At 42.0% G+C, this 25,844-nt stretch overlaps 1 protein-coding gene across 2 annotated transcripts; it reads left to right on the top strand.

Moving 5' to 3' along the window:
• Positions 1-54: 54 nt before the first annotated feature.
• Positions 55-25,561, top strand: LOC113443286 (phospholipid phosphatase 3-like). Of its 2 annotated transcripts, none has more exons than XM_026711400.2 (7): positions 55-838; positions 1,206-1,450; positions 13,176-13,333; positions 13,782-14,062; positions 16,314-16,371; positions 18,674-18,850; positions 23,891-25,561. In XM_026711400.2, exons 2-7 carry the CDS (start codon positions 1,264-1,266, stop codon positions 23,990-23,992), a joined length of 963 nt encoding a protein of 320 aa, XP_026567185.1. In that variant the 5' UTR covers positions 55-838; positions 1,206-1,263; the 3' UTR covers positions 23,993-25,561. The 2 variants fall into 2 exon arrangements, with proteins under 2 accessions (XP_026567185.1, XP_087782036.1); XM_087925910.1 differs by lacking the exon at positions 55-838 and adding an exon at positions 859-1,080.
• Positions 25,562-25,844: the final 283 nt, after the last annotated feature.

Genomic DNA, 25,844 nt, shown 5'->3' with positions numbered 1-25,844 from the left:
AGTTTTTCCTCCGTGGTGCCCTTTATGGGTTAAACTACAATTCCTTTACTCCTCAGATAATTTGATTGGATTAGCCTGATCTTTGCTCAGGTGGAGCAAAGTTGCTCGGATAGCAGAACGCAAACTTGGCTCCCACGCAGGCCAAGTGGTGAAGCAAGAATATGAGGTTTTGAGAAGGGGAGGGGGAAGAAAGAGTTGAGTAACGTCGGTGAAGATTGGGACTATTCTGCGATTTTAATGTCCCAGAACTGCCACCTGACTGTGCCTCATGACAGGGACCGCCCTCGGATCTGGGCGTGAGGAGCGCGTCTGCTGCCAAAGGCTGGCCGGTGCGGTTTCTCCCATCCCGGGAACTCTCGGCGGCTCTGGGCACGGGTCGCTTCCGACGATGGCCCATAGCGACGAGGGGCAGAGGGTTGGCTCGGGGACCCACCGCGCGCCACCCTGATCTCTCGTCCTTCGCCCCTCCCTGTTGATTTCTGCTGCTTCCCAAGAGTTCAGCGGCAGCTCGGCTCGGAAGTAAGCCGAGGGGCTTACGCGCAAGTGCACGTGCGATCCAATTCGATGGTTCTATGACGTGAATTGGATCGCAGCCGCTTCGCGACTTCCTTTCCCGCTCGGACGCTCCGGCAACTCAGCCGAGGAGAAGGGAGGGTAGAGCGGACGCGTCAGGAAGGGAAAGGAAAGAAACCGAGGAAAGACCAGCGGAGACGGAGTTGAGCTGAGCTGAGCCGGGATTCAGCCCCGCCGGGAAAGAATCGCCCTCCTCCTTCCCGTCCTAGCTCTGCAGTCGCCAACCCGGAGGCGCGTGGTTTGAAGGAGAAAGCGAAGGCGCCAGGTGGGTCTCTGTCCCGAAGCAGCTGCTTCCTCAGAAGTTGTCCCATTCCCCCACAAAGTTTGGGTAGCTCCATTACTCCGGATCTGCCACCTCGTGGCTCCTTCGCGACGGGGCGCGCTGGGCTAATAACTTGCAGAGAAAAGTTACTGGTTGTAGTTTAACCTCGCCCTAGCCCGGCCCACCCCGCCGCAGGCCCCTTTTGGAAGGTGGGACAGAATCGCCCGAAGACTCTCAGAAGCCAGGTTTGCTTTCTTTGCCGAGCCCGACATCGTTTTCCTTCTTTTGCTGCCAAGGGCTACTGACTTGGATCCTAGTTAATCATCTCTCCACCTGAAATCAAAGCTCTGGATTTTTGTTGTCCTTGCAGGGGCTAAGGAATTGGATCCAACTTGATCCTGCAGAAGGCAAGCTGACCTGAACAGATCATGCAAAACAATCGCGCTGAACTCCTTCATAATCAGGCCCTGCAGCCCTTACAGTGGCAGAGAGATCATCATCGAGAGGTCCGAGTGACTGTGCGGAGCTCAGCAATTCAACCCACTACCTATGCTCCTCGACGACCATTGCTGAGGAAGACCTTGGTGGCCGTGGATATTGTGTGTTTACTTGTGGGTGAGTGAAGGATGGGGGCTCTGCAATTTCTACCTACTAGTACATGACAATTGTTTTATCAAGAGACGTTTGCCACAGAGGAATGAGAAATGAGAAGGGATTAAATAGTCAATTTCTCTCTGCAATAGAGATGATGGACCAGCTTATTTTGCGCTCCTTATGCATATAACTGGGCATTGTTGCATCTATCGTGTTTCTTATCTGGACCAAGGGGAACTGGGAATCTCCAGCTTCCCACACTCCGGTATCATTCCCTGAGTAAAACCATATCATCTAGAGTCCCCACCATCCTGTGCTTGGCTAGAAATAACTAGAAATAGCTAGACGGTTGCAGCCCAACATATCTGGTGCCTAATGGAGTATGGAAGGATTCTTGCAGTTGAATTGGTCTTTATCTGAAAATCTAGAAAACAAAGTTGAATCATTTCTGTTTTCACCTCTGGTAATTGTACATGCTTAATTTATGTGGCAGTCCATTTTATATTGGGTTTGGATAACTGAAGATCTGGTAATGCAGGACCAAACTTCTTATCATATGGAAGAATCAGAGTAATCAGTATTGGGTGCTCCAACTGGGCATATCCAGCTGTCTACATCAGTCCAAGGCTGTTCTGAGTTGGATCATGCAGCTGAAACCACTGCTCAGATATTCATTTAATCCTCCACAGAGGACTTTAGCATCTGCTGTGGAAATTACGTCACCATGAATCATAGTGGTCCACGGCTGGGATGGAGCAGACAGCTCTTGAGCAAAATCAAGTCTTCAGAAATAGCTTTCTGATAGGGTGTTAAGTTTATGACACTCGGTTATCAGGTTTACTTCCACTTTCTTGCTCTGCAAGTGCTCTGCTCTAGAGGTTGCTGTTGGGAAAGCAGCAACAGTGAGCCAGTGCCACTTCTTACAAGATATGTGGAGACCACATGGCAGTATCAGGAGAGATTGCAGTGGATGCCACTTTGCCCACTCTCCCCTCCAATGAGATAAACATCCAATAAACAGCTGCTTTCTCACTACACAGAAAGTGCCTACAGAATGGCTCCCTGAAGGTTGAGAAGGTCTGTCAAAGAGGCCAGCTGGGTAGCCATAGGTAAGTGTCCCACTTTGAGGAGTACTAAGAACCCTCAGGCGCTTTTGCCTTCAAGGGGAGGTGGCCATTTGGAAGTCAGAACCACACATATTTCTGCACATTTGTGCTTCCTGGTTAATGATCTTCTGCTCGTTGGTTAATAATTGTATAGAGATGAGAACAAATTCTTCAGAACAATGGGCAATCACAGCAACCAGGACTTTTTAATTCTTCACTATACCCACTGATTTGCTTCTCTCCTGGGCATTTCCCCCACCTCCTGCTGGACTCTTATAGTTAATCCTAGCTGTCAGGCAGGAAAAATACCTAGGGAAGAAGTTTGAAACCCTTTTCCACAGGTCACTCTCTGCAACTATCCTCAAACCAACATGGATATTAATAACAAGAGGGCCAGGCCCCTTTTGGTAATGCCTGATTCTGCCCTGTGGAAGTAAATCTTGGTTATATAACTGGAATACCTGGAGAAGTTTTGGGTCAAAATAAAGGGCTATTTGCACCAAGTCTTTGCCTTCTCTGAATCCCTTCAGAATTAAGCCTAGGATCTGGGTTGGATGAGATGTTTTGGGGCCACTGTTGCAGGAGACAGGGTCCTTTTAAAAAAAGGAACTGGACTTCTTCTTCTCCTTGAAGATATTTCGCTTCTCATCCCAAGAAGCTTCTGAAGAAAGCTTCCAAATGACCACCACCTCTTGAAGTCCAGTTTTTGAAAAAGCACCTTTGGGGCAACCATGGCCTGGATGAGTAAGAGTCTCCATAGACTAAAAAGGGGGAGTTGCTGGAGCCCAAGTGATAGTTTAAGATAACCCACTTTTGCGGATCGTGGCAGCAAAGATCAGGTTTCTACTTCTGCTAACCATATGGTACCACTCCAGTCCAGACTCCAGTGAGCTCAGTTTGGTCATATTTCTGCCTTCTGACATCTCCTAAGGCTCTACCCATGCAAATGCAAACTTTATTATTGCCTCCAACCCTAGAGGCCGCTTTTTAAAATGAATGTGGCGTTTTCCAAGAAGCTAAATTCTATACCCTTGTACCAGGTTTTGTGCTTACAAACAGCTTCCATTTTATGCTAGATGGTTCAGAATAATAAGGAAACTTTCAGGCAGAACTGATGAGGGAAAGCTCAGTTTAAATCCAGCCTATCAGGAAATTTTGGCTTCTTCCTCTTTCAGTCACCTTCTGGCAGGATTTCAGCAGTGAGAAGTACAAGAGTATGCTTGCTCGGTACAAAGACAAGTGTTTGGTGTTTGGAGACAGATGTATGGCCATCAGAAAGGGCATTCATCAGAATGGCACAAGGGGATTATAGAAATAGAAATAGACAGAATCCTGGGGCTGGGAGGGATCTTGGAGGCCTTGGTCAGCCCCCTGCCTAAGGCAGGAGACCTTATTTAAATCATTATGTCCTCATTCCAGGGAGATATTCCATTTTTACATTTCAATAAGCCACTTTTTTCTTTCCGAACTGTGTTGTACATTTTTGAAGGCTAAAGAGTTGTGTTTCAAAACACAAAAGCTGAGGCAGACCACAGTCGAGAAGAGGATGAGGTGTGTGTGTGTGTGTGCTCTGATGTTACTGAAGTCCTTGACAAAATTCCTAAGGGGCTTAGAAAGTCACCTGGTTGGTGTCCAAAGAAGCCGTATCTTATTTTATTTTTTAAGTAAAAAGTTTTGATATGAAAACATAGCCCAAACTAGATGGTCTGTTGTGTTCCAAGTTGACATGGAGCCTGAGAATGCAAAGGGGAAAGACAAGACAGACAGGCTGGAGCAAAGGGAAAGAATTATTTTCACTGTTTGCTGCCACTGTACTGATATCAGTTTTCACTGACTTGAAGGAAGCCTGTCTTGGGGGACTTTAACCCCTTCAAGGCAGTCTGTATTTAATAATAATCAGAAGCAAGTATAGAATGTTGTCCAGATAAGGCAACTCTCGTGTTCCCCAAACAGCATGTCCACCCATGCTAAACCACACTTTAAGTAAGGGGATGATGTTCCAAGCCATCATGGAGGCAGCAGGTTGGCAGGCTGCTTTGAAGTATTCAAAGACCTTCAGATCTTTTATCTTGTAGTTCTTAGAACAATCTTGTTATTCCCATCATGCGGATAAGGCTAAGAGAAGACATTGCCTGAGGTCACCTAATGAGTTCCTGGCAGATATGAATTTTTAGTGGCTGGCTGTAGATCTGGGAGATCAAAGGTATCACTTCAGTTCACAACTGCAGCAGAACAAGCTATAAAATATGTGACCGCATTTGAAATGTGATTCTTTCTTTATAAGTGAAGCAGAAAACATTGAACGCTAGGAAAGTACCCATTTTGTTCTCCCACAGAATTAGCTGTGAACAGGATCAGGTCTTTGAATGAGAGAACTGCATACTCTATAGCCTTGTTTTTCAATATAGTTTAATAGGAATTCTATGTGGGAATTCTGGAAGTATTGTAACAATATTGGATTGCAGTCTAATGAGATTCATTAGGAAAAATACCTTTTTAATAGGTGCACGACAAATCTCAAGCAGCCTAGAAGAGAATGCAGAAATGAAATAAAGTAACATTAACTGATTCTAGGCATATTTAATCACAGCTTGAGGAGTAGGGAAATCTGATTCCCTAGGCAGAGTGGCTATTGTCTTTGTAACAACTTTGAATTAGGTGCTTGCAGATGAATTTCCCAGAAGACTATACTTGTTCATAAATTGTAGGAGATGGGATCTAGACTTTCTATCTCAGACACCAAAATATGTTTAATCTCTGTAGAAATTAGTCTTAAGTGTCAATGCTTCCTTAATGCTTCCTTCCCTGTCCCCAATATATAGCCCAGTTTTTTTGTACTAAAGGTGTTCACCATGCTGGTTCTCTTTGTTGTAGGAGTTAGGAATAGAACCTTCATAAACATCACAGAGATAGAAAATGATACACTGTCTACCATATGCCAGGTGGAAATAGGCACACCGGTTTTAGATTTCATTCAGAAATAGTTCTCCTGCGTGGTACGTATAATAAACTATTAGCATGTGCAAACATTTATTTTAAAAAATTGGAAATTGTTCAGGAATGGTTGCTTTAGAAAAACCACAAGACAACTGCAGCCCTCGCGTTTCTGAAATGTCAAGGAACACTTTGAATGAGGAGGATTCATTTTTAGCTATTGCTACTAACCTCTGTGATGGATAGTTGTTCTGTCTCGGGTGGCCATTATCAAATAATAAAGCAGGAGTTCTACATAATAATAACGTGCACCATCTGATATAGTATTTGTAGAAGCTACTCCTGAATCTTTTTGATACATTTCATTGGTTCTAGAATTTTGATGTTTGAAAAGAATATTATAAAATTTTCATCCAATTTCTTCATAGTTCATAATTTTATAAATGTCTTATCATTCCCAGGCAAGTGTGTATCTGTAGTCAGAGGCAGGTAAGACAACGCCTTTGGGACAGACAGAATTAAACTGTCTATAAAGCAGGTCAGTTTGAAAGTTTGGGTGATCTTTCCTATAATGCTGGAATACTGGGAAATTGGGGGTCTTTTCATCCATCATGTTGTATCAATAATCCTCTTTTGACACTACTATTTTAGCCCAACATTAGGCATATGCTAGAGCCAGGTTGTTGGGAAATTTGGCCAGACCCCAAGAAGGAAATTTGTACCAAGGTTGCCTAGGTGGACTGACATGGATGGCTAGTAAGGAGCTGGCTTGTTCAGGCCACTGCTACTTCTACAGAAATTGACAGAGATCTGGAAGGAGCAAGAGTTTGGGTTGCAGGCAATTTGGCAGACTGGCACTGGTAACAGTGGTGGTGGGTTGGCTGCTAGGAAGGAAGAGGCATTCAGAAAGTATCTCGGATAAGAATTGGATTGTCCTTCAGATGCTGACCCAGAAGTACTTGTAGCTAGCAAACTCAGGTTGACTTGGGATAAAGGGAGTTCAAGGGTTGTAGGTAGGTAAAACTTATTCCTAGAGAAGAAAAATTCTGGTTTTATCCTCAGCTGGAACACCAGACTGCTTCAGTTTCTGCAGCTGATCCCAGTGCAGTTTTGTGAGCATCCTCCAGCCTCCCTCCACTGTTTTCCTATTTTCAGTTCTTCATGAACCTTCTCCTCCTTCCTTAAACTGGGGAGACATCACAGGCTGAGTCTTGCTCTCCTGGGTATTGCTGTGAGAGGGGGCCGGACAGGCTGCTGCCTGTTTCAGAGACCAGGAATAACACCCTGCCAAATAATGTCAGAAGAGTGTCACTTAAGGCTCAGAGCAGGCAGCCTCTCTTTGTCAAGCGGTTGAACTGTAGGAGATAAATTGCTTTGCAGTTGAAGGCTGGTTTCATGCATCGTGTTAAGGCTCAGATTTCTTTCATGGCTTGTTGAAGAAGCTAGAATCTGTCTTGCAAAGAAGCAAAGCGGTTGTGGCTTGTTTGCCTTTGTTTCCCCACTTTTTTTAGCTGCTCTTGTTTTGTACTTCTAGTGCAGGGATCTTCAACCTTGATAACTTTAAGACTTGTGGACTTCAACTCCCAGAATTCCTCAGCCAGCTTTGCTGACTGAGGGTTTCTGGGAGTTGAAGTCTACAAGTCTTCAAGTTGCCAAGGTTGGAGATCCTGGCCCTAGTGAGTCTATTAGAGGAGAGTGAAACACACAAACAAAAAGGCAAACCATGTGTCTTCCCCCCAATCTGCCTTACTCTCAGCAGAAAATGGAATACATTGTGCCTTAGATTAATGTGTGAATCCAATCAGTTCTTCCGACGGGGACTTTCAACCTGGTGGAACTGCTTGGCCAGTCTCACTGCTTGTTAGGGCTGCACCTGGGCAGTTGGCCAAGAGAGGCAATGGGAATACCTCGGAGCACCAAGAGAAGTGGATATTAATAGCTCCCTCCAAGTGCCAGGGAAGATCTACATGCATGGCAGGACTGGGGCACCATATAAGGTGAGCTGGCAGGGAGTGGGGAGAGATGATTGCACGAGATGACTATTGTGGGAACCTGGAAAAGTTATTGTGAGCTAGCAAGCAAGACCTTCAAAAAATTAGGAAAGGGGGTAGGAGGAAAATTTGGATAAGGCGTAGGAATATGCAACTTCTTAGAAATACTGGTCAAATAAAATAAGATTGAAAAGACACATATTAGCATAACTGAAACATGTGAAGCAGGCTTGTGTATGGCCTCAAAGGATGAGGGGCTGTTACTAACGTTGCCCCAGATAATCAATGTCATCCCTGAAACCCTATTGCTAGCTATCCCACCTCAATCAGCAGCTGTGATGGGGGGAGTAAATTACATATGCTCAGGAGCTCTCAAGGGGGCAGGACAGGCCTTGCCTTATTTTTCTAGTACCTAATTCTAGGCCTGTGGTTGCGGTCTCTTGAGTTTTTTGTTTGGTTCACTTCCATCATGGTCCACATACTGTGGTCTTCCTTTTCCTTCTTCTGCTATTTGCTACTCCCAAGAAAGACAAGAGTTGGATTCCCAGAGGAATCCAGTTGGCAAACTGGAGCCTTATCTAGGCATGCTAGAGAAAGGGAGATTACTTGGAGGGAAGGGGAGTGCATAGATTCATATGCCCAGCTCAGCTGTCCCTTCAAAGCTTAGATGTTTGTCAGAGAAACTCTGATTGTCATCCTGTGGCATTCTCTGCCTTGATGACTGTTCTGTCCCAGCTGTCTGTAACTTAAGCCTAGTTGGATTGCAAAAGGTATTTCTACTCCTGCACAAACCTCATTTGCTTAGTCTACCTGAATCCCATTCTCACTCTTAGGAGGCTCCAGTTCTATTAGGTAAAGAAACACAGTTCAGTCATGTCACGATGCATTTGATTTGACTTTGTTTTTGAGCATTGAGCAAACCGAACCTTTTGGTTTGTAAATGGTTGTTTTTTCCCCTGAGATACCAAATGAATGTAGTCTCAATACTGTAGTTCATTCAGTAATCCCAATGGTGCCTTAGTGCATTGTGTCAACTCAACCAATGACTTGCATCTACTGTCCATCTATTAAATATTGTGGTAAAACCATAAATTTGGGAAACTGTTTCCCAAGTTCAAGTCTAGAGGCAGTTCTGCACTACTGTTTGGTCCCGTGCTGATGCCAGCTGAACTCTAAGCTAATTTAAAGAAATTCTATGCAGGTTGGGACACTTCAGCAGCAACTTGCCAGGAATTTAGACTGGACTGCTGGCTGCTGTGCACACTCTCTCCCCTGTTGCTTGCCCTCCCAACTTCCCATGCCAGGAAAGTCATTGCCAATCACTTTATTTTCCGTGGGAGGGAAACCAAACAAAAGCTGAGAAAAATGCAAGAGAGAAACTATTGTTTTACCAAATCCCTGGATAGGTGTGCTTTCTGATACTTTAACTTTGAAAAGAGTTTTGCAAAAATTATATAATTGAACAAAAGCAAAAAGTTGTTTTAAAAATGGGGGGGAAGGAAATTACACTGGTGAGAATGGCATGCAGATCCAAAATAGTACCCCAGCATTCCTGCCACTACACACAGCAACCAATAAAAATTCAAGGGCTTGCTTAAGAAGAAATTAAAGTGGAGCAAGCAACCTGGACCTCATCAGTCCAACAGACACAAGCCAGGGGGAAAAATTATGTTTGATGTGTAGCCAGGAAACACCAAGAAGAGTTGCATTAGAAGGTATCATCTGTTTCTGCCCTCGAGAAAGGGTGGATGGACAGGTAGCTTATGGTTATGACAAGACAATATGGCTGTACAAATGCTGTGTGTCCTTGTGGCTGCCTCACATGCCCTGCCTTTGCTGATTTTCCAATTCTCCCTGCTGAAATATCAATACAATGGTTTAGAACAATAAGTTTCAACTTTGGTGACTAAGATGTGTGGATTTCAACTCCCAAATTTCCCAACTAGCATGACTGCCTGGGCAATTCTAGGAATTGAAGTCCAATTATCATAAAGGTCCAAGATTGAGAAATGCTAGTTTTGAAGATATTGCTGTGTATGTATCCATCACACTGAAAGCCAGTGGTTTAGATAGATGATGGTCCTGTTCTACTTATGTGATTGGTGGCAGCAGAAGAAAGTTTGATCCGCTGTCTCCAAATAAGAACTTTACCATGTGCTTAACCACATGTTGGAACCAAGTTGAGCCATGTTGAGTGTCTAGGAATAGCCCTAATTTATCTGGAGAATCCAAAGTTGTAGAAATCTCAGCAGTAGCATTTTCATGAAAAACCCTGTTAATATGTTCATTATTCAAAATGCAATACTATTCCTTGTTATATTGATCTATAAGTCCAATCAATTACAAAATTGTCAAGATAACCAGACTCTGGGCTACACGATCCTTTTTAAGTGTGGTTCAGTGATTAGAGAAATATGTTCTTAGCAACATTAACCAAGACAATATGGCTCCAAATACCCAATAGGAACAGCAATTGACAAACGATGTGTTCCAACTTTTGTTTGTATTGGGGGGCAGTCAATTTGGGGCTTTATATGCCCCGGCTTCCCAAAATCCTACTCTGATTGTTAAATGTGATAAGAGTGTTACAGAAATTGATCTCTGGTGTGGTAGCTAGCATATCCTTCAGTTTGGGATGGAAATTCTTTGTGTCAGGGGCCCAGAGTTGGGATTAGTGATACCTATCCCAAGGTTCCTGAGCATAAAGAGTCACAAGACATCTTGGCTCATGTCTCAAGGCTTACCTGCTTGGTTTCACATTCCAGTTCCTTCTGCGTGGCAGGCAGAATTCATTAGGCCTTCCCAGGGGATCTGATGACAGTAGAAAGAAGAAGCAGGGAGGGGAGAATGGAGGCTGAGGTAGCAGCAGTTGGTTCTCTGTGGCCATTTCAGTTCAGAGATATTACAGTGGCTTTGAGGAACATAATCCTTCTCCCTTCAACTCTGTCCATTCCCGTTGCTGATGCTCAGAGACCACCTTAATGTTAAGCACACTTTCCCTGTTCTTCCCCATTTCTCCTCAGCCAAATCACCGTGACAAGACTGCCGTAAGATTATTCTCAAGGTAGCTGCTGATGGAAGAGGAGCCTTGCATGCTAAAGTCTATGCTCTATGACAGCATTTCTCAACCTTGGCGAATTACAAGTTATGTGGGCTTCAACTCCCAGAATTCTGGAGTTGAAGTCCACATATATTCCAATTCACCAAGGTTGAGAAGCACTGGTCGGCTGTATGAAAAGGGTGTGTTCAAGAGAGAAAAAAGCTCATATAAGTTTTGTAATGCTTGGGATAGCCAATTAATTATAAAACAAAAACACTGGTTAGTTTAACATCTCATGAGGGTTGTTTATGCATAACATATTGGGCAAGCCTTATTTGACAAATCAAGATTTTTAAAAAATGGCTTACTACAAGGTATGAACCAGGACAGAGACTGGTGGTTTTATAATCACATTATAAAACCACCATCATTTCAGGAAATTTTGCTTCTGTCATCATTCTTATTTTTTTTCCCATTGTTGGGTTAGCTTCCCACCTACCTAATTTTGTTTTCAATATATCCAATCACTTATTTGTTCCTTTTTTAAAAATGAGGTTTGGAATTGTGGGTAGGCTTCTTGGTAATATTATGTCTCCACTCAGACAATACACTTAATTACATTACTAAATATGGCCATTTTCTTGGTTTGTACATACAATCCCTTGAATCATGTTCAAGATTCAGTGCTAATGGAAAGTTAAGGAGAAAAAAAATTGCAGCATGTTAGGCTTGTATCTGACTTAGCTAACCTAAACATAACCCGTGGATGTTAACCAATGGGCATCAATTAGAGCTACTTGTTCCTTCAAATGTAAGCCATTCCTCAAATTCACTTTGTTTTTGTTCAGCATTAAACTTGAAAGCAATAAGATTATTTTGGCTGAATGAGGCAGAAATGCATTCACCACCTTGTTTAGTTAGCTGCAAGTGAGGAAAAACGTATGAGACCTAGAGAGAAGAAATACAGCTACAATGTGGTTGGGTTGATTTGGTCTTACATACCATGTAAATCCAGTTTCTGTGGTTCAGCAAACTGGAACTTCATTTCATTCCCTTGCTCTAATAATAATAGCCTACCTTGTGTACACTTAATTACTGAGATGAAAAGTACATTTGCATTTTATGATGGTGAACCACAAACTTATTGCTCCCTTTTTTCCAATGCAGCTCAGGAAAAAATTCAGAAGTTTTGCTTTTCTTAAACTACTGTTGTTAGTCTTAAGCTGTGGTTTGTTGAAATAAACCACGGTAAAATACATACATTGAGATTTGTCTCAGATTCATATCAGATGACACCTTAAGTCAAAACTCTAGCTTTTTAATTCCTTTGCAGCTGCATTCAGGAAGGGAGGAGAACTTAAGTTGCAGAAGTGCTTGTCTTCAGATCTAATCCAGGTTTAGATAGTAGGTGGGTCTCAACAGAAGGAATAGGACAGAAATGAGTAAACTACAACACAACTTATAGGGAGAGACTTACATTAAAGTTCCAAAGGAAAATCTTGCTTAAGCAAGGTGCTGGACTAGAAGACATCCCATGTCCTTTCTCAGTCTGCTATGCTTATTCTGTATTCTACAACTCTTACATGTATTACCAAAATGCCCATAATGGCTACAGGTGCTGCATACTTGGAAGGAAGGTCCTGTGAGTTGCAAGAACACTGTTGGATATATATTTCATACCCATGTAGACACTGTGTATCTCCCTCCCCCATTTTGCATTTCTCAGAGCAAGGAATACATGCTAGCTGTTCCTTTCTACAGAATAAATTAACCTAGACAGGGACTATATCTGCCTGCTTACTGGGAATTAGCTAGGCCCCCAAGAATTAGGCCAATTTTGTATTTATATGGATCCCTGTCTTATTCTTGTCGTAAGAAAGTATACCTTAATAAAATGTAAAGACTAGAATTTCCCTCAATACACGACAGCTAATAATACTTCTGGAAGGCACCAAATTAGGAAGTGCATGTGTGTTGTTTTCTTTTTCCACTTGTGAGGGGTCCTTGGTGCTCTCCGAGCTTGGTTGTTTTCTTGCAGATGTTTCATTACTAAAGTAGGTAACATGTCCTATTAAGTTAGGTAACAAAGTCCTAGTTAACTGAAGTAGGTAACAAGTCCTAGTAAGTTATCAGTAAATGGCCCAACCAAAGAACCCTACAAGACAACTCTCACCCTCACGGAGAGGGCAAGTCACTAGAATTTAAATTGAGAACAAACCCAACGCCGATGAGGTTAGCTAGTTTGGTATTCTATATTTACAGCATTGCTTACATTTTTCTATACATTGCATTATGATGTTTATATGATATGATTAGAGATTATTAACATTGTAATTCACCTGGCATATAAAGAAAGGAAAAGGAAAAATATATCAGTTAATTATCATTTAGGATGTCAATATTACAAGCATAACATTCTTTTGTTTTTTCCATCCAATTGTAAATATAACACTAAAAAACTCCTGCAGCGCATATCAAATTATCAAATAGATGCTAATGGTTTCAGTCTTAAGCTAATTACTTAATATTAAAACCTCCTTTGAATTGTTACTCTGTGTTGTGTGTGTGTGTTTATATGCTGATAAAAGAAAAAAAGATGAAGCAAATTTAAAAATAAATACGTAATAAGTAACAAAGAAAGGGAAAAAAAATAAAAATTTGTCTTGTTTCTGTAGCCTCCATCCCATTCTTCATCTGCGAATTCGGCCTCGTTTCTCCAATGCGTCGTGGCTTCTTCTGCAATGACAGTAGCATCAGCTACCCCCTGCAGCATCCTGAGACCATCACCGACACTATGCTCATTTCATCAGGCACCCTCATCTCCTTCCTAGCAGTGAGTCGGGAGGGAGGCAAGAGGTGGGGGAGGAATGCTGGGCCTTTTTCTACAGCTCGTGACTACGGAATCCCCAGAGCCAAATGATCAAAGAATGAACTGTATAATTGGACGCATTTCCTTCACCAGGATCTAAGCACAATGGCCTCTGGAGGTTTTCAAGAAGAGATTGGACAGCTAAATATCTGGAATAGCGTAGGGTCTGCTGCTTGAGTAGGACATTGGGCTAAAAGACCTCCAAGGTCCTTCCAACCCTGTTATTCTTTGTTCTCTGGTCTAAGAGTCTTTATACCAATGCTCCCTACTTATTTTCATTAAGGATGAGTCCTCCTGTTCTCTTTCCCAGTGCAAATCCCATATCTCATTACTTAAGAAATGTTTATTCTCCTATCTCTACTCCCAGATTTCAGAATTGCTTATAGACCAACATCTCTTTTCTTTCTTGCAGATCACTGTAGGTGAAATCTTCCATGTGCATCATCTACCTCAGAGATCACGCTCTACAATCCCCAATCCATATGTGACTGCCCTCTATAAAGAAATTGGGACCTTCCTTTTTGGCTGCTGTGTGGGTCAGTCACTCACTAACATGGCAAAAGTTGCTGTAGGTCGCCTCCGGCCACATTTTCTGGCTGTCTGTCAACCTAATTTCACTCACATGGCCTGCTCTGCTGGATACCTGGAGGACTATGTTTGCACTAGTAGCCACTCTAAGGAAAAGGAGGCCAGGTATGTTTCATGACAATCTTCTGATGCCCAACCCCGCCCCCCCTCAATGGCATATTGACAATGAATCACAGAAAAGTGATTGTGTATTTTTTATTCCTGTTATTTCACATGCATCATAGCCAAATTGCATGCTATGGAAAAGGACTGGATCTTCCTCTCCCATTTTCCTTCTGACGCTTCATGCAACAAGCTGCCTTGATCTGATGGTCTCCAGCTAAGTTAGTTTACCATCCAGGCACTACCCAGAAAAGATAAGAATTGTGTAAGTCTAGCTCAAAGGTGTGCAAAGTGAGAGCAACCTGCGGGTCCCAAGTACCTTTTAAAAGGCCCTGGAGCCACCAAAAAGTTCCCCAACAGAAAAAAAAAGTATCCATGAATGTGTGCAATAGTATGAACTGCAGCCTCAAAAGCTTTAAAAAAGCATGATTTTCAGCCACAAAAATATGTCCAAGCTTGATCTGGACTGTGAAAGAGAACAAATAGGCTCCAACTTCCAAAGAGATGCCAAGAAGTAGTCTAACTATAGATATCAGGTATCATCCTGAATTCAACTTCTGCCACTCAGGTTGCCCGTTCATCTCCCAAGCTGGAATAGGTATGGAAGGTCCCATTAGCTTTTATTATTTTATCACAGACCATAAAAGAGAAATCTCAAAAATGAGAAAGTGAATCCATTATATTAGGGCACATCTCCAAACCCAAGAAAGAGAACAATTTTGGTGTAATAAATAGGAGTTGTGTTTTAAGTTTGCCCACAAGGAACATTTGAAGCGAAATATAAAAGAGAGGCAGCCATTTTCTTGCCCCAGTGGCAAGTTTTGTTCAGTCAGACAACTGGATTGGATGGACAGTCTCAAGGAGTTGCAAAATGTTTGTCCATGCCCTTGGAGAAGGATGTAAGTGGTATATCCCTTGCAAGAGAGACAAATCCAAGGGAGCAGATAGAAAAAAAACATTGGATTTCCCATTCTGCCATATTCAGTCCTGCAACTCCAGCCAACAAGGTAGAAGGCAATTCTTGGCAATTCCAAGGCTTGTATTATCTTTGGGGAGCAGGAAATCTCTTTTTCCCTTTGTTTTACCATTATATGTTTCAACCTACTCCTGTGCCATTTCCATTCATCTCTTCTGGTTCTTCCTGCTGAAACTCACTCCAGCAAATGTGTTTCATGTAAGTTCTGGAGGGTATCTGGATTGAGGAGATACAAATTGGAATGATGATGAGCAGTTAATCCAGTCAGAACTAGAGGGAAAAGTGGGGAGGTCTATGGAGTTCAGTCTGTCATTATCCCAGCCTCAAAGGAGGAATGCGATCAGATTTCATTTTCAAAGCAAACAAAACATATGCAGAATCTGTTTTCTACCTGCAGCTTACCTCTTTCCAACTTTTCTGTTCTATCCCTATCTGGCTTTATCTCTGCTTTGAATAAGTTTGCTGTCAGCATAATGATGATGGTAGTTGAGGAGACAATGCTTTTTAAAAAAACAGGGAGGACTGATAAATGGATCAAGTGAGGCTTCTGTTAGAGAACAGTGCATTTATTGTATTGCAGTCTTATTGTTAGCTTGACCCAAAAGCTTCAGTCAAAACTGACCTCAGCCTTCACTGGGTATCAAGCCTTGCAAGGCTGATAAACTCAAGAATCTCTTGGATTTCTGGAAAAACTTTTAGTGCTAAAGGGGTAATGCATCAAATTTTCAGAAGCCTGTCAAATCACTTCTCTAGACCAACTAAAACCTAGCATAATTAAGATGCAGTTACTCTGAGACTCTTTCTCGTATTTCCCCCTTTCTCTGTATGTTCCCAGGGACTGTTAGATATTCCAGCACACTAAAGCTAACACACTATCTGGACTACAGAAATCTGGATGCCCACTAGATGGCAGCCAAGACAACTTTCTGAAGCCTTTGCTGTGTAATCAGATAATCTTTTCTCTGTAGAATCAAGTTAATCTGTTCTCCAAACTTTCAGCCCAAAGAAACTGTATGGGCATGTAAGTCTCCCTAAAATAATGGATTTTAACAAAATAGTTAACTGCAATGAATCCTGGGGTACCTATGGTTAATGTTGGTGGGACTGGAGCCTTTCAGGATAGCTATCAATGAAAAAGGACATCAGAAGAAAATGGTTTAGTGTAGTCAGTGTAAGGTTGTGTAATGATCAATTTGCATTTGTGGCTGGAATCAGTAGACCAAACTAAGCAGTACATATTATGTCCTCTTCAGAGAAATATCTTATTTTCTCTTCCAGAAAATCCTTTTACTCTGGCCATGCCTCCTTTGCTATGTATTCCATGATGTACTTAGTGGTAAGTTCCTCTCTTCAGGTTTACAGAAGTGAAGTTTGGGAAGAGGGCAGATCATCTACTAGATGGACTAGATCAGTGGTCACCAACCAGTGGGCCAGGAACCACTGGTAGTCCGTGAGAAAATTTGGTGGTCCACAGAGAAAAGCACCCCCCCCCAAAAAAAAACAATTAATCTAGGCTGCATGGGAACACAAGGCTGCGCCGCCCAAATGGCCCCCGCGAACACAAGGCTTGCGTCACTTGCATTGTGAACAACACGAGGCAGTGAGGGAAGGGGGAAAGGGCGGAGCGGGGGAACTTGCCCCACACGCCTCGCCTGACCACCCGGCTGCTTCTTTCCACTTCTTCTGCTTTTGGCTGTATGCAAGGAAAGCAGCAAAAGTCTTTCTTTCCCTCCCCCACACTCCACCAGACATGAGTCTTTGGGACCCTGCAAGGCATCCTGCTCCAAGAGGCTGGGCCAGCATGACAAGTCTCACAAAAACTCATTTCTGGCAGAGTTTGGGGGAGAGAAAGAAAGACTTCTGCTGCTTTCCTTGCATGAAGCCAAAAGTCTCTCTCTCCCTCTCCCTGAGAATGGAGCTGGAGACAGTATCCTGCAATCCCAAATAAAGAATGATCGATCGGTAGGAAAATGGGGTGGGGAATTTTCCTGCAGAGTTTTTGGGGGTTTTTCCAGGGTCTCTGGTCTGCAGGATTTAAAATTATGGTTTTGGTGGTCCCTGAGGTCTAAAAGGTTGACGACCCCTGTCCTAGATGACTTACAAGGTCCCCTTCAACTCTGTTAATATGTATCATCACAATACATGAACCACAGTTTAAACAAGAAAAAGAGACAGACTCATGCAGGCAGCAGCCCTATGTGGTAGCTGCTTAGGCATAACTTAGTGGAGGGACAGCCTTGTGACATGGGTGCAAGGTCCTCTCTTCAAAATTATTAATTAAAACAAACATCCTCTTTATACTGGTGTGCGAAATACAACTGGAAGATATATCATATGAAGAGTTTGCTTTATGGAGTAATCTCCACAGAGCTTGTTTCGTTTTTGCCTGTGTGAATGGCAGCCTTCATAGCAACACAACCCTTCTAGATAGCAGAAAATTCTAGTAGGAAAAAAATGTTTGGTACTGAGTTAGCAGGCATTCTGAAGTGTATTTTTGTCTGCTCTCTTCTTGCTTCACAGTCTGACTTTAGCTTCTTAACTTTCACTGTCTAAGTACATTAAAAGCATATTTTCATTCCTCTTCCAGAGAAGGGAGATAGGTAGTGGGTGGCAAAGAGGTGCTCGTTTGGGATGCCCCATCTCTGCTGTTGGAAAAGAATCTTCCCAATAAATCCAGCATGCTGTTTTCTGAAATCTGTTACTGTCATTGTTGTCATCCTGTTCGGGCTGTATAAAATGTAGGACCCTTATGTAGGAAAGAGGGCAAGCAAGAACAAGCATCTACTCTCTCTCCATTCCCCTCACATCTGTGTTGTGAACAACTAATAGCACTTAGACTTACATACCGCTTCACCAGTGGTGGGATTCAATTTTTTTTTACTACCGGTTCTGTGGGGGTGGCTTGGTGGGCGTGGCAGGGGAAGGATACTGTAAAATCTCCAGTCAGAGGTGGTTATTTGCCGGTTCTCCGAACTACTCAAAATTTCTGCTACCGGTTCTCCAGAACTGTTCAGAATACCACCTCTGTGCTTTACAGGGCTTTACAACCCTCCCTAAGTGGTTTACAGAGTCAGCAAATTGTTCCCAACAATCTGGGTCCTCATTTTATCTGCCTCGGAAGGGTGAAAGGCTTGAGCCTGGTGAGATTTGAACTGCCCAACTTCAGCCTAGCAGTCAGCAGAAGTGGCCTGCAGGACTGCACTCTAACCACTGCGCCATCATGGCTCATAATTTTCAAGGCAAAATCTGGAAAATTTTCAATTCTGCATAAATGGTCTAACTTTCTTTTTAAAATGTTGCCATTAGTCATTGAAAAATATAGAAGGTGAAAAGGATTAAAGCTGTTGCTGTCATCCCTGCTTTCCTTTCTCCTAATAGAATCTGAAAGATTTCCAGTTGCCAGCATAAGGCATGTTTAATGTATTGTGCTAAGCGAAAAGCTCCAATTATTTGCATTTCCATGCTGAATCTAGCCAGCCTCTTCCTTTAATTCTCCAATTTCTCTGGAGTATTGCTCTGAGATTCCTGGATCATTGTCATTGCTTCTGCCAGAGTGCAGATTTAAACAGATTGAAAAAAAAAACTTTCTGTGGAGCTACTGTTTGCTATATACTCGGTTTCCACTGCTTGTTCCCCAGTTCTACCTGCAGGCCCGATTCACCTGGCGAGGCGCTCGACTGCTACGCCCACTGGTCCAATTTGTGCTACTGATGCTAGCCCTGTACACCGGACTGACTCGCATTTCGGACTATCAACACCATCCATCTGATGTAATTGTGGGACTGCTGCAAGGAGCACTTGTAGCCTATTGGGTGGTAAGTTACAACCTGTGTTTGTCAGTCTGTCTGACCCTCTTTTGCCTCTGCCTGTTTTTCAGAGAGCAAGAAGGAGTTAGTTGATCAATACCTCACATTAATACCTGGGAAAATCCTAGAAAATATGATCAAGCAGGAGATTTGCAAGCACCTAGAAATGAGCAAAGCTATTACTAGAAGCCAACAGGAGTGTGTTAAAACAGAGTATACCAGAGAAAACTTACTGCCTTCTTTGACAAAGTGACTAAATTAGTGGATAAAGGAAATAATGTGAACATAGTTTTCTTCATTAAGACATTTGGCAAAGTAGTCTACATCCTACTCTTTGGTAAAGTAGAAAAATGTGGAATAGACACCATCACCACCAGATGGATTTGCAAATGGCTGGCCAACTACAGTCAACATGTAGTCTTCAATAAGTAAATCTAAATGGAAGGAATCATGAGATGCAATAGCACTTAGACTTATATAGCACTTTATAGCACTTTACAACCCTCTCTAAGCAGTTTACAGAGTCAGCATATTGCCCCCAACAATTTGGGTCCTCATTTTACCCACCTCGGAAGGATGGAAGGCTGAGTCAACCTTGAGCCTGGTGAGATTTGATCTGCCAAATTGCAGGCAGCCGTCTGTCAGCAGAAGTAGCCTGCAATGCTGCACTCTAACCACTGCGTCACCGAGGCTCTCAGGGGTACCTCAATCTTCTGTAGTAGGCCCAGTACCCTGCAACATCTTCATAAATGATTTAGGTGAGAGGATAGAAGGGAAACTCATATAATTTGCAGGCAACAATAAGCTGGGGGTAATAGTCAACTTTGGAAGATAGACTCAAGATACAGAAAGATAGACTTGACAGATTTGAACACTGGGCCCTATCCAGCAAAGAGCAATTCAGTGGTGGGAAAAGTAAGGTCTTACACTTAAGAAGGAAAAATCAAATGCACAGGTATGGAATAGGTGGTACCTGGCTCAACAATAGTGACTATGAAAGGAACCTATGTGTCCTAGTAAACAACCACTTAAGAATGAGCCAGCAGTATGCTGCAACTACCAAAAAAAGCCAATGTAGTAAAAGATTATCAGTAGAGGGATAGTTTCAAGATCATGTGAAGGACTGATTTATACTGCTATAGTATTATAGTACTAGTGCAGTAGTATTGAAATAGTGTCCAGTTCTTGTCACCATGATATAAAAAAATAAGTTGAGACTGTAGAAAGATTGCAGAGAAGACCAACAAAGATAATAAGGAGTGTAGAGGCTAAACTGTATGATGAACAGTTACAGGAGGTATGTCTAGTCTAGTCTAACAACAGAAGGATTAGAAGTAACATGATAGCAGTCTTCCAATATCTGAGGGCCTGTCATAGAGAGAAGGGGGATAACCTATTCTCCAAAGCACCTGAGGGATAGGACAAGAAGTAATAGGTGAAAGGTTACTAAAGAGAGATCCAACTTAAAACTAAGGAGAAATTTCCTGACAGTGAGAACAATCACTCAGTAGAATGGCTTCCCTCCAGAGTTGTAGGTGCTCCTTCATTGGAGGTTTTCAAGATATTCAACAACCATTTGTCTGGAATGGTATAGTCTTCTGATCAAGTAGAAGGTTGGACTAGACGACCTCCAGGGCCTTGTCCAACCCTGTTATTCTATGCTCTTTCTGTCATGCAGGCAGAGAGTAATCTCAAATGAATTGAGGTACATTATCCAGAAAGTCCTGTTTATTAGTACTTTTTCCTCTTATGGTTCTCATAATTCACCATCGAGCATGAGTCTTTGGGGAATTGAATTTCATTTGTGTGATGGAGAGCAACCCAACTTTGAAAGGCTGGTTTACCTGTTCCTCCCTTAACATAAACTCCGGCCTTGTTTGCCCAATATGTTTAATGGTGGAGAGTGCAGGGAAGCGTGTCATGCAAACAGCTAAGCCTAATCAGCATTGGTTTTAAGAGGTTTAGTTTTTAAGCATCTTTAGGTCCTATGTTTGATATCCAGATTGAAGGCTGCTGAGGGCCCTCTGATCTGGCTGTTGAAACAAAGGTGTAGAATAGTCCCCCACCCCAAAGGGGACTTCTGTAGGAATGGTGTATTATTATGTTTCACACTCCCACAGTCAAACAAAAGAAAAGAGTGACAGTCTTCCAGCCATTTCTGCAGCAACTGTGAGAATAGTGAAAAATTGGTCATTCCTATTTGACTAAATATTGTTGACTGTGCTACTGGAAAAGAAGAGGGGACCAGGTTAGCCGTATTGGGCAATAGGGTCCTAGTATGGTGATGATGCTTAAGAACAACTTCCCTTAACTTCAACTGGAGCTATTGCCAAAATAAAGCAGGAGATAAGGGCTTCCAAGGTGGGTCAGGACAAAAAACCCAGCAAATAATAGGCCATGATGGGTTGGGTATAATGGAAGATGTAGCCCCGCAGATTTGAAAATGAACAGATGGGAAAGCGGCTCTCTAACTTCCATTGTTTTATGTTCTGATATGCAGAGACTGGCCTTACTTATTTTAATTCTGTACTAAATTCTATAATGTTCTATACTATTCAATCGAAAATAAAATGAAATTCTATGCAGATTGTGCAAGTTAAATAAGTGCTATAATTTCTTTTTTATTTGCATGATCTAGTTTTCTAGAGAATCCAAGTGTTATAGGATACTAGACTAAGATCAGAAACCCAGGATTAACTCTCTATTTGTCTATGAAGCTATCCGGAAGATTTGGGGAGAGTCACTTTTTCCCCTTTCCTAATTCATCTTCCGGTGTTCTTGGAGGGATGCACTTGGTGGAGGAAAGGCAGATTAAGAAAAACCTATCTGTAGGGTGTATACCCACTCTAAAATAAAGGGCAACAGCATGATAGCGATAATTAAAAAAAACAATATTGAAGATAGAGACCCAATATTTTAACGTTTAATGTTTAATTATATAAATAAATGGTGCAGCCATATCTAGAATATCTAGGAAGTTCAGAGGAGGGCAACTAAAATAATGAAGGAGATGGAGCAGTTTCCCTATGAGCAAAGGTTGCAGTATTTGTGGCTTTTTAACTTAGAAAGGAAGCGACTGTGGGGGGGACATGATTGGAGTTTAAAAGATTATGCTGGGAAAAAAGAAGACAAGACGTTTCCCCCTTACTATAACCAGAGGTCCCCCAATTAAACTGAATCCTGAAAGATTTGAGGCAGACAAAGGTAGGAGAATTACATTACATGTATTTAAACTTTGGTATTCACTATTACAGAGTGTGGTGCTGATTACCAGTTTGGCTAGCTTCCAAACAGGGTTGGACCAGTTAATGGGGATCAATGGCTACTAGGCTCCAAAGCTGTGGGGTTGCCTCTGAAGGCCATCTGCTGGGAGACTCGTGGGCTTGTTTCTGCAGGTGCTTGGCTGCCATGAGAACAGGCTGCTGGACGATTCAACAGGGCACTGCTTATGCCAAAGGTCTCCAAACTTGGCAACTTTAAGACTTGTGGACTTCAACTCCCAGAATTCCTCAGCCAGTTATGCTGGCTGAGGAACTCTGGGAGTTGATGTCCACAAGTCTTAAAGTTGCCAAGTTTGGGGACTCTGGCTTATGCTCTTACGTACACAAACCTATTTGATCCAGCAAGCCTGACATTATTTCAAGTAAGGCTGTTGGTATTTGGGTTACAAATATCTGGATGACCACAAAACTACAGCAAAGTTTCTCAGAGACTTCTAAGCTTTTCCTGCCATTTTAATAGTTACTGGATGTTTGCAGCCCACATATGGTAACTCCTAATTTGCAGTTGAACTGATTTTTCAACCAATTGCTGTTCATGCGTTAGTTCTGCTCTCATAGGAAAGCCCACAGACATGCTTCTGGTTTGCAGAGTTGTGCAACAGATAGTCCTATATTTTGGACTAGCTAATAAATACTTTTACGCACTAAATACATAATTGCATGTTGATTGGGCAACAATGTACTACAGCAAAGGCTCATCCGGTTTTGTATCCTGTTTCAAAGGTCAGACATCTGTCTAGTATTTCTAGACACTCACAAGCTCGGCTCAAAGGCCACTGACCTATGTTCCCGTTTGTCCACCAACAGATTGTCAGTGTGCAGATTTCATTTGGCTATTATAGAGAATTGCTATTGTTGTCTTTTTTTGAACTTTCAGTGCTAGTGGACATTGTGGCAGTGAGTCTTTAGCTATTAAATATAAAGAAAAACAAGCTTCTTCTGCCTGACCTATTTGTAGTACCAGTAACATTGTTTGAATATAATCTACACAAAGTCTGCTCTAAACATCGTGAGAGAGAGGACTGAATATTTAACCTATATCAGATAGGTATCAGTTCATAAAATTTGATCATGCCCCCTCTTTTATTATCCATTTTCCCCTCCGGCTCATATATCCCCCAATGCCTTCACTGTCCTTTGTAAGAGAGGACTTCCAATTCTTTAATTCTTTCACTTGCCCTTTTTCATTACCCTTTTCCTGCTTTTTAAAATCCATAAGGATTCTGTTGCTGTGATGTGGAGGAAATTGATGAGGGTTAGCGCAGTTAAAAGGAGCTGGTCTGGGAAGTGAGCAAAAACACAGGGCTTAGCACAAGCTGCCAGGAAACACACACCCTTGTAAGCATTGTCTGTAGACAGCCTGGAGGAACTCATTCCATTTCCTAGCCAGGTTGTGTAATTCCAGGCCCTCCCATCTGCCTCCAGCACAACGAAGGGAGCCTAAGGATGAGATGTACTAAAATTCAGAAAATTATATGTTTTAGGAAGACACAAGCTGAAAGCAAATTTATGGGAATTTGAAATTTATAACATTTTGATCAGTGTCTTCTATTTCTGATATTAATAGTCTAGCCTGTAAATCAGAAAATGGGTATACTTAATAGCTGTATCTGAAAGTTGGAAGGGGCCATTTTGTCCGAAGATTTAAACTGTAGATGCAGTACAATAATAGTGGGGTTGGATGTTGTCTCTTAACTATGCTGACTTCTTAGTTGTTACTGTTCAAATTAGCTCTCTTACGCCATTTTTCTCATCTTTTCCTTTGCAGGCTTTCTATATTTCCAACATGTTTCACTGCAAGCAGCAGCCTCACTCTGTGCCCTCAAGCATCTTGGACAGTCCCAGCTCAGACCATCAGACAGATTGCTAGGAAAGACTCAAAGACAGGCAGAGACTACTTCTGTTTTATATTAGTTGCAGGACCTCAACCAACTGAGCCACTGGCTGGACATTCACTGCTATACAAACTGCATTGGCACAATGGCACAGTCACAGCCAGCTTGGGGCTCCTTGGAAGCATTTTATCACTGTTGTATCAACAGCCACTAATACATCAATTGCTGGAAACACCAGTAGGAACAGCAAGCGTTGCACTGAAGATCTCCCCTTCCTCCAAGTGTTATGTAGGGCAGCCTTGTTTTCATTGGGATGGGAAAACATTAGACCACTCCATGCTTCTTCTTGAGCCTCTCTCCTTCTGGAAAATACCATATCCACATTGTTGTTCCTCTTGGACTTTCCTTCGGAACACAAAAATTCACTTTTTACAAACCGGTATTATTCAGGAAAACTCGCCCTTCCTCTTCACTGATATTGAGATGATCTCATCCCTGAAGTATTATGCAGTCAGATGATGTTGCTTGGAGAAGGATGACAATTGTGGAATATTTAGTACCTGTGTTGTTTTAATGGGGCATTTCTACTGCTTTGAAAATCAGTTGAGTGTCTTGCAGAAACATACTGCTATCGAGAAGGCATTAATCACAATTCTGAAAATATAGGATGGGAAGAAAGTACCTAACAACCTAGCTGTTTTAGGCATCTTCCAGTTATATTGGGATAAGACCTCCCAACTGTGTGGTCAAATTTTAAAAATTCAACGCGTTACTGACCTAACCTAACCTATCTCCAGGGTGCTAGATTGCAGAAAACTGGTGTAGAAAAAGTCATGAAAGACCTTCCTCTCTTCTAAACCTGATCTCTTCCACCCCTTATAATGTGAAAGGTGTGTGTGGGTTTTTTTGGTAATAAATGGTACTGACGATCACATAATTTAATGGTTGCAACTGAGTAAAAGTTAGTTTATAAACCTGAAATAACCTTTTCTGGACTTCAGAGTATTCCTGTCAGCCAAGTATGTGGAGTGCTAAAAATGAGCAAATATTTTTGTTTAATACTGATATATGCAGGATTCTGGTATCTGACACAGGATATATTCCTAACATACTTAGCTTTCATTGAAAACAACTTTCTGGTTCTAAAGATATATATAATCTCTTTCCAGCCATGATTCCCTCTAATCACACTTTTCTCTGAAAACAGCGGCAGTGCTGGCCAAACAAGACCCTGGGTCTCAGAAGATATTTTTATGAACAGAATCTTACCAATTATTAGCAATTTCAATGAAGCAAGCAGGAAAGCATAGAAGTAGCCTGTGGGCACAAGAGAACAGTGTTTACAGATTCAGGGAATCTTTGCACAAGGACTCACAAATTTAAAGTCCAAATTTAGAAAAGGAGAAGAAAAAGAAGGATGGGTTCATACCTTTGCCTAGCAATGATTGAGTAGGCTCACTAATTATTAGTAGACAAGGGTGGATGGCAGAGAAACCAAAAAATGATTGGGAGATAGAATTGAAAGACTTCAATGATGCTTCAACATTTTGTTGGTGTTAGCTATTATAAAATAAAATGACTGCTTCAGAGTAAGCAAAAAAAAAGAGGAAACAATGTTTATATCCATTAAATTCTTATTCTGGGTGCCTATAGTTCGCTTTTGAACTACACTTAAAACTGGGAGATTATTACAACCTACCAAAGTACATTTACAAAATACCTCTTTAGTTGCACTACTCAACCTCCTTGAAAGTAAGTATTTTTAGATGCACTGAATGCAGTCCAGGTATGACTGGTTTGCGTCTGCTTGTATACATCACAAAAGGGAAAATGCATCACCAAACACTCAAAAGAATCCAGATTTCTTTAACAGCCACCAATTTTTGA

The sequence above is a fragment of the Pseudonaja textilis genome, chromosome 2 (genome assembly GCF_049901715.1).
Source record: "Pseudonaja textilis isolate UNSWEBS1 chromosome 2, rPseTex1.2, whole genome shotgun sequence".
NCBI classification, from domain to species: domain Eukaryota; kingdom Metazoa; phylum Chordata; class Lepidosauria; order Squamata; family Elapidae; genus Pseudonaja; species Pseudonaja textilis.
This window is presented reverse-complemented; position numbering and strand designations above follow the sequence as displayed.